The sequence below is a fragment of the Coregonus clupeaformis genome, chromosome 5 (assembly GCF_020615455.1).
Source record: "Coregonus clupeaformis isolate EN_2021a chromosome 5, ASM2061545v1, whole genome shotgun sequence".
NCBI classification, from domain to species: domain Eukaryota; kingdom Metazoa; phylum Chordata; class Actinopteri; order Salmoniformes; family Salmonidae; genus Coregonus; species Coregonus clupeaformis.
Window position 1 is genome coordinate 27,897,449 of NC_059196.1, and position 13,611 is coordinate 27,911,059.

General features: G+C 43.9%; 1 protein-coding gene and 2 long non-coding RNA genes across 6 annotated transcripts in view; 1 reads left to right on the plus strand and 2 right to left on the minus strand.

Annotated features, from left to right (window-relative positions):
* Positions 1 to 725: 725 nt before the first annotated feature.
* On the minus strand, positions 726 to 1,747 carry LOC121566765. The gene is made up of 2 exons (XR_006000990.1): positions 1,675 to 1,747; positions 726 to 1,614 (listed from the first exon to the last, which is right to left on the minus strand). It is a non-coding gene; the product is annotated as an uncharacterized LOC121566765 (long non-coding RNA).
* A 193-nt stretch (positions 1,748 to 1,940) lies between these two features.
* Positions 1,941 to 2,210, plus strand: LOC121566775. The gene is made up of 2 exons (XR_006000995.1): positions 1,941 to 1,992; positions 2,086 to 2,210. It is a non-coding gene; the product is annotated as an uncharacterized LOC121566775 (long non-coding RNA).
* Positions 2,211 to 2,429: 219 nt separating this feature from the next.
* The window catches only part of LOC121566751 (cGMP-dependent 3',5'-cyclic phosphodiesterase-like), a 246,512-nt gene continuing 235,330 nt past the window's right edge, over positions 2,430 to 13,611 (minus strand). For all 4 annotated transcript variants that reach the window (XM_045213851.1, XM_045213853.1, XM_045213852.1 and 1 more), the window contains 13 exons: positions 12,620 to 12,732; positions 11,200 to 11,277; positions 10,977 to 11,099; positions 9,573 to 9,643; positions 9,104 to 9,226; positions 6,860 to 6,947; positions 6,537 to 6,584; positions 6,367 to 6,441; positions 6,004 to 6,103; positions 5,649 to 5,761; positions 5,352 to 5,390; positions 5,100 to 5,206; positions 2,430 to 3,615 (listed from right to left, as the gene is read on the minus strand). In XM_045213851.1, coding sequence (XP_045069786.1) covers positions 3,366 to 3,615; positions 5,100 to 5,206; positions 5,352 to 5,390; positions 5,649 to 5,761; positions 6,004 to 6,103; positions 6,367 to 6,441; positions 6,537 to 6,584; positions 6,860 to 6,947; positions 9,104 to 9,226; positions 9,573 to 9,643; positions 10,977 to 11,099; positions 11,200 to 11,277; positions 12,620 to 12,732 — 1,328 coding nt within the window. In that variant the 3' untranslated portion in view covers positions 2,430 to 3,365. The remainder of the gene's footprint in view (positions 3,616 to 5,099; positions 5,207 to 5,351; positions 5,391 to 5,648; positions 5,762 to 6,003; positions 6,104 to 6,366; positions 6,442 to 6,536; positions 6,585 to 6,859; positions 6,948 to 9,103; positions 9,227 to 9,572; positions 9,644 to 10,976; positions 11,100 to 11,199; positions 11,278 to 12,619; positions 12,733 to 13,611) is intronic.

Below are 13,611 nucleotides of genomic sequence, written 5' to 3' on the forward strand. Positions count from 1 at the left end.
TGTTCAGAATTTTTATTGTGCCCGGAAGCACAATTCTGCTGTTCCAGCTGTCTTGACTCGCCTGTCCAGCTGTGCGTTTTTGCTGGTGCGCTCATCCAGGGCTTTACCGCGGCACCGTGTCCTTGGAGTCATTCGGGGTGCAACCTCTCCAGCCGGCCTTTGATTTCGTCCATCTGCCAGGAGGTCGCGGCCGACGTACAAGTGTAGTAATAAGCTGCCCATCCTCGTCTTCAAACACATCGCCGGAAGTCTCGCGGATGCAGTCTACCGGGATGGAGGAGAGTCTTGGCCGGTTAAGCGAGTGCTCAGACACCGTGGTCCGCAGGTCATGACCCGATGTCCAGCGCTGATCACATGGGCGAGATGAGTTTTTGAGCCGCATCCTGGTCAATATTCAGATTTGTCAATAAGTATCAGTATCTTGGTGTTTGATATCTGTAGTTGCATCAATATGCCACTAAATGCTCTGGTCCCTCCTTTTATAGGCAAGTTCATTATGAGGCACGCTATAAAGATGCGCAAAAAGGGTCATTTAGTGTTTACAAACATGTCAAGAGGACTTCCATCAAGCTGAATACTTCACCAAACAATAACAAAGAAATACTATGCCTAAATATGTAGAGATTGTATTTGATTGTGTATGTATGCTGGTGTGTTAGTGTGTGTGTTGGTGTGTAGCCTAAACTGTCTCATGGTATGAAACATGAAATTGAGCAGACACCAACTCTCCTTTAACCAAATTTATTTCACGAAAAATACATATTTTTATCAGTGTGTTCTCTTTCCAGAAGGATCTATACAGCATTTAGAGAACACACACAGACCACCACTGGTCTACACCTTCTACAACAAAAACTAAATATTTAATCAACTTCAATCTTTGTTTCAGTTGTCAGAATTAGTATCAATTTTATGTTGAAGTAGCATTTTGGTTTTATCCCTCTCTGTTTGAACTGTAGGCCTACATGTTTTGGGCCTTCAATAACACTATGAAAATGAGAGAACAAGATGATTCAACTACAAACCACAGCAAATAACATGAAATAATTAAAATAGTCCTCATTGTAATAATTACATAGAATCAAGTAACACTTCATAAACTGTTATTTACAGCATTTATATATAGCCTATGCGATTACATCACAGGTAAGAATCCTGCGTTTCCGTGAAGGGGATTGGCACATGATGGAGCCCTGACTCGCTGACATGAACACGCTAACATAAAACAAAGTTATGTGAGAAAACTGTCCAACGTAATAATTGAAGATCGGACTGTATTTACGTCAGAGTTTCGGCATCGTCATCAACACACATATTGCACATGAAGAAGGCAGATCTGGAACGGGACGGAGGAAAACAACAACAACAAAAGGGGTAAGAGGAAGTTAATCTGTGTTCATCAGGGGTCGGAGGTCACAGACATACAGCACTAGAGAGAGACTTCAGATCGCTAGCCTACCTGAATGCCATTAGAACAGTTAAAATCTGTACAACAAAATGAAGTCAAAGTCAGACACAGACATCCTGAGGGAGAATCATCTACCAAATATGTTAACCTATATGCTGTCCATTCATATTGTCACCTATACCCCATTCACCTGTACGCCCCGTCACCTAACCAATATCCCCAGTTCATTCATCTAACAAATATATTCACCTATACGCCCCAGTCACCTAACCAATATCCCCAGTTCATTCATCTAACAAATATATTCATCTATATGCCGTCTTAAGACATATATTCACATGTATGGCCTTAATTCTTCCACATATACAGTATGTAAGCCCTGACGTGGTGAGGGTAAGCTGTTGCTAGTACTTCACTGAGCAGTAGTTTCACACATTAGTTTAACATTGAGGTGACTGATTGATTGGAGTTGAGTGGTAGTGTTTGTTAAGTAGTGAACTCTCGCTCTCTCACACCCACAAACACAGATAACCAACACACTGTCCAGCTATAGGTCTGTTCATCAACACACTGTCCAGCTATAGGTCTGTTCATCAACACACTGTCCAGCTATAGGACTGTTCATCAACACACTGTCCAGCTATAGGACTGTTCATCAACACACTGTCCAGCTATAGGTCTGTTCATCAACACACTGGAGATACTGTATGGCCTGTGTCTGTGTGTATCTATGGTCTGACATTATAAGCTATGAGAAAGGCAGCATAGATGCACGATAAGGCAGATCCGTACCACACACACACACACACACACACACACACACACACACACACACACACACACACACACACACACACACACACACACACACACACACACACACACACACACACACACACACACACACACACACACACACACACACACACAGGTATGATGACACTGGATCATTTAAAGGGATTCACTTGCACTCTATTAAATGTGTTTCAAGGGGTTATACAGAGACAGAGAGAGACCCCCCCTTAGTGGCTGTTGTTGTGAAGGTTGTAATGGTGGTGTGTGTGTGTGTGTGTGTGTGTGTGTGTTTGTGTGTGTGTGTGTGTGTGTGTGTGTGTGTGTGTGTGTGTGCGCTCCGGGGATAGAAGATTTTAGCTAATGACGATGGCACTGACCAGTGATCAACTGTCCCCATCTCCAAGAGAGTGAACTTACACTCACATTACCTGACACACGGCAGATACAGTTTCCCTCAATAACCAATGGGCATCGCATGGCCATGAATGGGCTCCATATATACTAACAAATGTACTAACAAATATAATATTTGGCAAACTAGAGACTTACATGATGCCCAAGACATGAAACAATAGCTGTAGGCTACATACAGCATACATAAGCAGTCATATGAGTGACATAGTAGCTGATCAGGGTGTGTGGGGGCTGGTGGGAGGGATTCTGATGATCTTAAAACAACATAAACCAACAGGGTCAGCTTACTTAACTGTCCTTCGTACTACACAGCTTTCTGTTAACTAAGAAAGGAGCTCTTTACATATATGTTATTACATGGGTATTGACCAGTTAGGTGTCTGTGAGCCTGTGTGTAAAACAGAAACTCAGAAGAATATGAACGGAGACCTCGTTATGAAAAGGATCATTTCCAGAGTTAACACTACTCTCTGCTTTCCTCACAGGAGTTCAGTCACATTTAGCATCTACAGGAATCGTCTGAATCGACTAGTCTGAATCGACTCCTCTGAAATGATTCATCTGAATCGTCCCTCCTGCGTTCACTCCATCTGTCTTGCTCAGCCTTAGAGATTGACAGCAGTCAGTCAAACGTCAAACTGTCTCAGAGTCCCGCCTTCTCCGCCTGAGGACGTAAAAAGGGAATCGTTTCCTTAGGCTTCTATTGGCCTAGAAATACCGCTTGCTCTACTCCCATTGGTTGGTGTGGTTACTGGCCCCTCCCCCCGTCCCCATCATCCAGGCAACCGTTGAGGCAGTGGGTGTCATCGCAGTGGCTGTCATCCCCAAGTGCACCCTGTGATTGCAGCAGCTCATACTCTTCATCCAGGAAGTCGAGGCTATTGTTGCTAGGCAACCCACGGACGCTGAACTTGTGGGAAACTTTGGTCCACTGCACTCGATTGGTCGCTACACGCTCATACAGCTCGGTTGCCCCGGGTAACAGCTCTGACAACAACCTATCAGGGGACAGGGGCGGGGGACATAACATTAGGTGGTGTAAGTGCTGTGGGCTGTGTTGTGATTGGGTCAGTAGTGATAAACGCTGTGTTGTGATTGGGTCAGTAGTGATAAACGCTGCGTTGTGATTGGGTCAGTAGTGATAAACGCTGTGTTGTGATTGGGTCAGTAGTGATAAACGCTGTGTTGTGATTGGGTCAGTAGTGATAAATGCTGCGTTGTGATTGGGTTAGTAGTGATAAACGCTGCGTTGTGATTGGGTCAGTAGTGATAAACGCTGTGTTGTGATTGGGTCAGTAGTGATAAACGCTGTGTTGTGATTGGGTCAGTAGTGATAAACGTTGTGTTGTGATTGGGTCAGTAGTGATAAACGCTGCGTTGTGATTGGGTTAGTAGTGATAAACGCTGTGTTTTGATTGGGTCAGTAGTGATAAACGCTGCGTTGTGATTGGGTCAGTAGTGATAAACGCTGTGTTGTGATTGGGTCAGTAGTGATAAACGCTGTGTTGTGATTGGGTCAGTAGTGATAAACGCTGTGTTGTGATTGGGTCAGTAGTGATAAACGCTGCGTTGTGATTGGGTCAGTAGTGATAAACGCTGCGTTGTGATTGGGTCAGTAGTGATAAACGCTGCGTTGTGATTGGGTCAGTAGTGATAAACGTTGTGTTGTGATTGGGTCAGTAGTGATAAACGCTGCGTTGTGATTGGGTTAGTAGTGATAAACGCTGTGTTTTGATTGGGTCAGTAGTGATAAACGCTGTGTTGTGATTGGGTCAGTAGTGATAAACGCTGCGTTGTGATTGGGTCAGTAGTGATAAATGCTGCGTTGTGATTGGGTCAGTAGTGATAAACGCTGTGTTGTGATTGGGTCAGTAGTGATAAACGCTGTGTTGTGATTGGGTCAGTAGTGATAAACGCTGTGTTGTGATTGGGTCAGTAGTGATAAACGCTGTGTTGTGATTGGGTCAGTAGTGATAAACGCTGCGTTGTGATTGGGTCAGTAGTGATAAACGCTGTGTTGTGATTGGGTCAGTAGTGATAAACGCTGTGTTGTGATTGGGTCAGTAGTGATAAACGCTGTGTTGTGATTGGGTCAGTAGTGATAAACGCTGTGTTGTGATTGGGTCAGTAGTGATAAACGCTGTGTTGTGATTGGGTCAGTAGTGATAAACGCTGTGTTGTGATTGGGTCAGTAGTGATAAACGCTGCGTTGTGATTGGGTCAGTAGTGATAAACGCTGCGTTGTGATTGGGTTAGTAGTGATAAACGCTGCGTTGTGATTGGGTTAGTAGTGATAAACGCTGTGTTGTGATTGGGTCAGTAGTGATAAACGCTGTGTTGTGATTGGGTCAGTAGTGATAAATGCTGCGTTGTGATTGGGTCAGTAGTGATAAACGCTGTGTTGTGATTGGGTCATTAGTGATAAACGCTGCGTAGTGATTGGGTCAGTAGTGATAAACACTGTGTTGTGATTGGTTCTTACTTGTAGATGGGCATGGCGATGTGTTCCATGAAGCTGATCTGTAGCTCTGGGATGTAGGCCTTCTCTCTGTCCATCATCTCACTGGGACGGTTCCCCATCGCCTTCTCCTACACACACACGGAAGTTACATATGTCAGATACACCCTCACCCCCCCAACACACACGTAAGTTACACACATCAGATACATCCCCCCAACACACACACAGACAGACACACAGACACAGTGCAGGAATACAGTGTAGCACACATACCAGATCCCCTTGGGAGAAGAACTCTTTATAGATCAGCTCCTGAATACACAGAGGAGAGAAAAATAGTTTTAGGGTCAAAGGTCAACTAGGGTCTGGGGTTGTGGTTGAGGTTAGGGTTAGGGTTGAACCTGGATGTGGACATGAAGCCATAGGGTTAGTGTTTGGGTTAGGGTTGTGGTTGAGGTTAGGGTTAGGGTTGAACCTGGATGTGGACATGAAGCCATAGGGTTAGTGTTTGGGTTAGGGTGGTGGTTGAGGCTAGGTTTAGGGTTAGGAGTAGACGTTAGGGTTCCTCACAGCGATCTTGCGGGTGGTCTTCCAGCCCTTGGTCTGGTCCGACAGGTCGCACGAGGTCATCAGCAGGCACAGCAGCAGAGAACGGTGGGTCTGATTCTTGGGGTTGTAGCCAGCTAGCACAAACACACACACACACACACACACACACACACACACACACACACACACACACAGAAAGGGAGAGCGCATGGAAGACTATTATACTCACAAATACACACACACACACTCATACATCCACTTCCCCTGGTGTGAGATTGTCACCCTAAGTAGACTCAAACCTTCTATGGACCAAGGTTGACAATTGTTTCCTTTGGTTTAGGTGCAAAAAAAGACAGCATAACACACACTGCCTTACCATCAGCCATCCTTTGCAGGTCGGGGAAGATGCGGAGGTGGTGAGCCAGGTCAGTGGCCAGGATGATATCCCTCATCAGGTCCAACATCCTCTGGTAGTCCTGACAACCACACACACACACACACACACACACACACACACACACACACACACACACACACACTGAGTTAACACAACACACACACACACACACACACACACACACACACACACACACACACACACACACACACACACACACACACACACACACACACACACACACACACACACACACACACACACACACACACAACCTATAACAGTCCTGGGTGTCCTGTTAACACAACAGCAGTGTGGGATTCCAGCCTAGGAGAAACGTACCTTTCTGGAGAACTTGTCGAAGATGTTGCAGCCATGGGTGTTCAGAATGGCTATGGCTTGGGCAAAGTGGTGTCGCTGTGGAAACACACAGGTTATTATGGGATAGGAGGTTGAAGAATGGCCACTAGGTGTCACTATAGTCCCAGAGATAAATGTGTGTGTGTGTTCACCTCCATCACAGAGCCCTCTGAGCTGTAGAGGGCAGCCAGGACAGATTGCTGTAGAGGAAGAAGACAGCACACGTTATTACATAGATAGACCACCTCTCAGTCCACTCTCTATTCTGCTGTAATAACTGAAGTGACGTGTACTACCCTTGTCTAACCACAGTCTTTCCTTGAGTTTTCCTACAATGTGTTCGACAAGTGTTACAGGTGCTATACCTGTATGTGTGTCGAGCGAGGTTGTGTGTGTGATGACTCTTATCAAGGCTGTGCCGACATGTATGTGTGCATTTGAGAGCATCTGTGTGTGTGTATGTGAGGTGTCTTACCGAAGCCACTTGAAAGGAGTTGTTTGTCCCACGGTGGTCCAGGTCATGGCACATACAAGAGACAAAGAGAGCAAAGATCTCTATATTCCTACAGACAGAGAGGGAGGGGTAAGAGGTTAGTGTGTAGGGTGCAGGGGTGTAAAGTGTAGTGTGTATGGTTATAGTCAAAACTGTTCGCTGCTCCAGTCAAAACTGTTCGCTGCTCTGGCACCCCAATGGTGGAACAAGCTCCCTCACGACGCCAGGACAGCGGAGTCACTCACCACCTTCCGGAGACATTTGAAACCCCACCTCTTTAAGGAATACCTGGGATAGGATAAAGGAATCCTTCTACCCCCCCCCCCCCAATTGTAAAGTGGTTATCCCACTGGCTATAGGGTGAACGCACCAATTTGTGAGTCGCTCTGGCTAAGAGCGTCTGCTAAATGACGTTAATGTGCCCTTGAGCAAGGCACTTAACCCTAATTGCTCCTGTAAGTCGCTCTGGATAAGAGCGTCTGCTAAATGACTAAAATGTAAATGTAAAATGTATAGGGTGTAGTACAGTGCAGGGGTGTAAAGTGTAGTGTGTATGGTTACAGGGTGTAGTACAGTGCATTAGGAAAGTATTCAGACCCGTTGACGTTTTCCACATTTTGTTACATTACAACCTTATTCTAAAATGGATTAAATAATTGTTTTCCTCATCAATCTACACACAGTACCCCATAATGACAAAGGAAAAACACATTTTTAGAAAGTTTTGCAAATGTATTAAAAGTAAAAAATGGAAATACCTTATTTACATAAGTATTCAGATCCTTTGCTATGAGACTCAACATTGAGCTCAGGTGCATCCTGTTTCCATTGATTATCCTTGAGATGTTTCTACAACTTGATTGGAGTCCACCTGTGGTAAATTTAATTGATTGGACATGATTTGGAAAGGCACACACCTGTCTATATAAAACCAAGCCATGAGGTCGAAGGAATTGTCCGTAGAGCTCCGAGACAGGATTATGTCGAGGCACAGATCTGGGGAAGGGTACCAAAAAACATTCTGCAGCATTGAAGGTCCCCAAGAACACAGTGGCCTCCATCATTCTTAAATGGAAGAAGTTTGGAATCACCAAGACTCTTCCTAGAGCTGGCCGCCCAGCCAAACTGAGCAATCGGGGGAGATGGGCCTTAGTCAGGGAGGTGACCAAGAACCCAATGGTCACTCTGACAGAGCTCCTGAGTTCCTCTGTGGAGATTGGAGAACCTTCCAGAAGGACAACCATCTCTGCAGCACTCCACCAATCAGGCCTTCATGGTAGATTGACCAGACGGAACCACTCCTCAGTAAAAGGCACATGACAGCCTGCTTGGAGTTTGCCAAAAGGCACCTATAGGACTCTCAGACCATGAGAAACAAGATTATCTGGTCTGATGAAACCAAGATTGAACTATTTGGCCTGAATGCCAAGAGTCACGTCTGGAGGAAACCTGGCACCATCCTTACGGTGAAGCATGGTGGTGGCAGCATCATGCTGTGGGGATGTTTTTCAGCGGCGAAAACTGTTTTTCAGGACTGGGAGACTATTCAGGATCGAGGGAAAGATGAACTGAGCAAAGTACAGAGAGATCCGTGAAGACAACGCAGGAGTGGCTTCGGGACAAGTCTATGAATGTCCTTGAGTGGCCCAGCCAGAACCTGGACTTGAACCCGATCGAACATCTCTTGAGAAACCTGAAAATAGCTGTGCAGCAACGCTCCCCATCCAACCTGACAGAGCTTGAGAGGATCTGCAGAGAAGAATGGGAGAAACTCCCCAAATACAGGTGTGCCATGTTTGTAGTGTCATACCCAAGAAGACTCACGGCTGTAATTGCTGCCAAAGGTGCTTTAACAAAGTACTGAGTAAAAGGTCTGAATACTTATGTAAAGGTGATATTTCTGTTATTTTGTATAAATTAGCAAAAATTTCTAAAAACCTATTTTTGCTTTGTCATTATGGGGTATTGTGTGTAGATTGTTGAGGGAAAAAAACAATTGAATCAATTTTAGAATAAGGCTGTAACCTAACAAAATGTGGAAAAAGTCAAGGGGTCTGAATACTTTCCGAAAGCACTGTAGATTATAGGATAAAGCGTGCCAGGGTTTCTACGAGCTCGAGGTAGTTGGCCAGACCTAGGTTCTTTCAGAGCAGGTAGGGTGTATTGTGTAGCATTAGGGTATATGTATATGGTGTAGGGTGTAGGGTTTAAGGGGTTTCTACTAACTCGAGGTAGTTGGCCAGGCCCAGGTTCTTGTAGAGCAGATAACAGAAGTGAGAGACTGAGAAGGCGTGCGTCCAGTTGTGATAGGGAGGATCTCTGTAACCCTTCTTCACCATCAGACAGAACCTGCAACCATGACAACCACACAATCAATCATCATAACAACCACTTCATCACCATAGCGAGAGAGAGAGAGAGAGAGAGAGAGAGAGAGAGAGAGAGAGAGAGAGAGAGAGAGAGAGAGAGAGAGAGAGAGAGAGAGAGAGAGAGAGAGAGAGAGAGAGAGAAAGAGAGAGACAGAGACAGAGACACAGAGAGAGAGAGAGAGAGAGAGAGAGAGAGAGAGAGAGAGAGAGAGAGAGAGAGAGAGAGAGAGAGAGAGAGAGAGAGAGAGAGAGAGAGAGAGAGAGAGAGAGAGAGAGAGAGAGAGAGAGAGAGAGAGAGAGAGAGAGAGAGAGAGAGAGAGGGGTACCTGGCCAGAGTGTGCAGGTCAATCTTATAGGTGTTGATAAAGCCCATGTCCTCAAACATACTCAGGATACCCTGGAGATACAGGAGAGATCAGACACAGTACAGCAGGGACTGTTTGCATCTGGCTGAATACTCCCCAAATCAGTCTTACTCTTAGTGATCAAAACTGCGTTATTCCGAGGAAGGTTGTTGGATGTGCACATAGATGTAAAGAGGTCTCATCTTTGTGTCTGTACCATTATGGGATCTGTGACAGCATGGGTGCGCCTTTGAGGCTACCTCCATTTTAAAGTAGTCCATTCTCTTCTTATTTTATGTTTGAAAGAAGTGTAAAGCTCATATTGGTGATTTACCACCACCACCTGCAGTGCTGAAATCCTGAACCAAATCATGTCATTCATCTGTTGTGGCCACTAGATGGCGGTAGTAAAGCCATTTACAAACTACAGCACCCAATTAGAAGAAAAAGTAAATGCTCTGTTCATTGGCTGATTGCTCCCAACACAGGAATCGCCACCCAGTTGAATACTTTAAAATGGTGGAAGCCCTCAATGGCAATGTCCATGTTAAAACGGATTATTTATAAGTTGAGTCCTCTATCGATCCAATATCCCTGCACATTGTAAATATGGTACTGGAACTGACCCTATATATAGTCACCTTACCCCTATACATATCTACCTCTATCACTCCAGTATCCCTGCACATTGTTAATATGGTACTGGAACTGACCCTATCACCTTATCCCTATACATATCTACCTCCATCACTCCAGTATCCCTGCACATTGTTAATATGGTATTGGAACTGACCCTGTATATAGTCACCTTAACCTTAAACATATCTACCTCTATCACTCCAGTATCCCTGCACATTGTTAATATGGTACTGGAACTGACCCTATCACCTTACCCCTATACATATCTACCTCCATCACTCCAGTATACCTGCACATTGTTAATATGGTATTGGAACTGACCCTGTATATAGTCACCTTAACCTTAAACATATCTACCTCCATCACTCCAGTATCCCTGCACATTGTTAATATGGTATTGGAACTGACCCTGTATATAGTCACCTTAACCTTAAACACATCTAAATCTATCACTCCAGTATCCCTGCACATTGTTAATATGGTAATGGTACTGACCCTGTATATAGTATGCTTCCTTACTTTATCGTGTTCTTCTTATTTCTTATTTTTATATCTCATGTTTTTTTGTTCAACCTTGTTATTTTTAGTATTACGTTATTGATTACTGCATTTTTGGGGTTAGAGCTTGCAAGAAAGGCCTTTCACTGTACTTGTGCATGTGACATTAAAACTTGAAACTGAAGCTATACATCTCTATGGATATGCATGTAAACACACACATACATACACACTCTTCCTCTGTCTTACCATTGGTGTGTTGTCGTCAGGTAGTGAGCGGGGTGTGTAGGTGAACTCAGCGAATAAGGGATGAATCTCTTCCACTGGCTCCAGCCCAGTTACCAACAGCTGGGCCACCTCCTCCGCTGATACCTACACACACACACAATCACATTTCTGCTGCAATGGATGTGTGTGTGTGTGTGTTTGTGTGTGTGTGTGTGTGTTGTGGGGGTTAGTATGTGTGTTTTACCTTCATGTGGTACATCATCATCTCGTTGGCCAGGTGTGATCTGAACTGAGCCTCATGGACCTTCTTATACAAAAGAGACTGAACACACACAGGAGAGACCAGTCAGTCAACCACAACCACATTATTATACAGAAGAGACCAGTTAGTCAACCACAACCACATTATTATACAGAAAATACCAGTCAGTCAACCACAACCACATTATTATACAGAAGAGACCAGTCAGTCAACCACAACCACATTATTATACAGAAAAGACCAGTCAGTCAACCACAACCACATTATTATACAGAAAAGACCAGTCAGTCAACCACAACCACATTATTATACAGAAAAGACCAGTCAGTCAACCACAACCACATTATTATACAGAAAAGACCAGTCAGTCAACCACAACCACATTATTATACAGAAAAGACCAGTCAGTCAACCACAACCACATTATTATACAGAAAAGACCAGTCAGTCAACCACAACCACATTATTATACAGAAAAGACCAGTCAGTCAACCACAACCACATTATTATACAGAAGAGACCAGTCAGTCAACCACAACCACATTATTATACAGAAAAGACCAGTCAGTCAACCACAACCACATTATTATACAGAAGAGACCAGTCAGTCAACCACAACCACATTATTATACAGGAGAGACCAGTCAGTCAACCACAACCACATTATTATACAGAAAAGACCAGTCAGTCAACCACAACCACATTATTATACAGAAGAGACCAGTCAGTCAACCACAACCACATTATTATACAGAAAAGACCAGTCAGTCAACCACAACCACATTATTATACAGAAGAGACCAGTCAGTCAACCACAACCACATTATTATACAGGAGAGACCAGTCAGTCAACCACAACCACATTATTATACAGAAAAGACCAGTCAGTCAACCACAACCACATTATTATACAGAAAAGACCAGTCAGTCAACCACAACCACATTATTATACAGAAAAGACCAGTCAGTCAACCACAACCACATTATTATACAGAAAAGACCAGTCAGTCAACCACAACCACATTATTATACAGAAAAGACCAGTCAGTCAACCACAACCACATTATTATACAGAAGAGACCAGTCAGTCAACCACAACCACATTATTATACAGAAAAGACCAGTCAGTCAACCACAACCACATTATTATACAGAAAAGACCAGTCAGTCAACCACAACCACATTATTATACAGAAGAGACTAAACACACACAGGAGAGACCAGTCAGTCAACCACACACTGACGAGTCCAACCACAACTAAATCCACACCAGAACAATAGGGCACTAAACATCCTACTGTCTCTTATCCTACTGTTTACAACACACTGTGTGACTACGTCATGACTAGAGGATCAGAGATCAGGGGTTCTTGTGTAGCTTTGGGTGGTGTGTTTGACTCACATGTGCGATGCTGATTCCACAGTAGATGGAGAAAGCAGTGGCCAGGTCCTCATCGAAGCGGTTAAACCACGGACCATTAGTCTTATTGACCAATTCAGCCACCCCAATCACCTCTGAGAGACAGAGAGAGAGAGAGAGAGCGAGAGAGAGAGAGAGAGAGAGAGAGAGAGAGGACAGCAACACAATTAGACCCAACCAAATCATGAGAAAACAAAAATATAATTACTTGGCATAATGGAAAGAATCAACAAAAAAACAGAGCAAACTAGAATGCTATCTGGCCCTAAACAGAGAGTACACAGTGGCAGAATACCTGACCACTGTGACTGACCCAAAATTATGGAAAGTTTTGACTATGGACAGACTCAGTGAGCATTGCAATTGAGAAAGGCCGCCGTAGGCAGACAGGCTATGTGCACACTGCCCAAAAAAATGAGGTGTAAACTGAACTGCACTTCCTAACCTCCTGACAAATGTATGACCATATTAGAGACACATATTTACCTCAGATTACACAGACCCACAAAGAATTCCAAAACAAACCCAATTTTGATAAACTCCCATATCTATTGGGTGAAATACCACAGTGTGCAATCACAGCAGCACGATTTGTGACCTGTTGCCACAAGAAAATGGCAACCAGTGAAGAACAAACACCATTGTAAATACAACCCATATTTATGTTGATTTATTTTCCCTTTTGTACTTTAACTATTTTCACATAATGACATTTTAAATGTCTTTATTCATTTTGAACTTTTGTGAGTGTAATGTTTACTGTAACTTTTCACTTGCTTTGGCAATGTTAACATACATTTCCCATGCCAATAAAGCCCTTAAATGTAATTTAAAAAGAGAGAGAGAGATAAGAGATGGATTAGCATAGAGAGGTAGAGAGCAGCTCCTCACTCCAGGCGCTGTCCTATGTATTGTATTGTTTACTCCAGTGTAGTGTTAGTTCAGTTGCTTTCGACTCTGTCAACCACCGCATT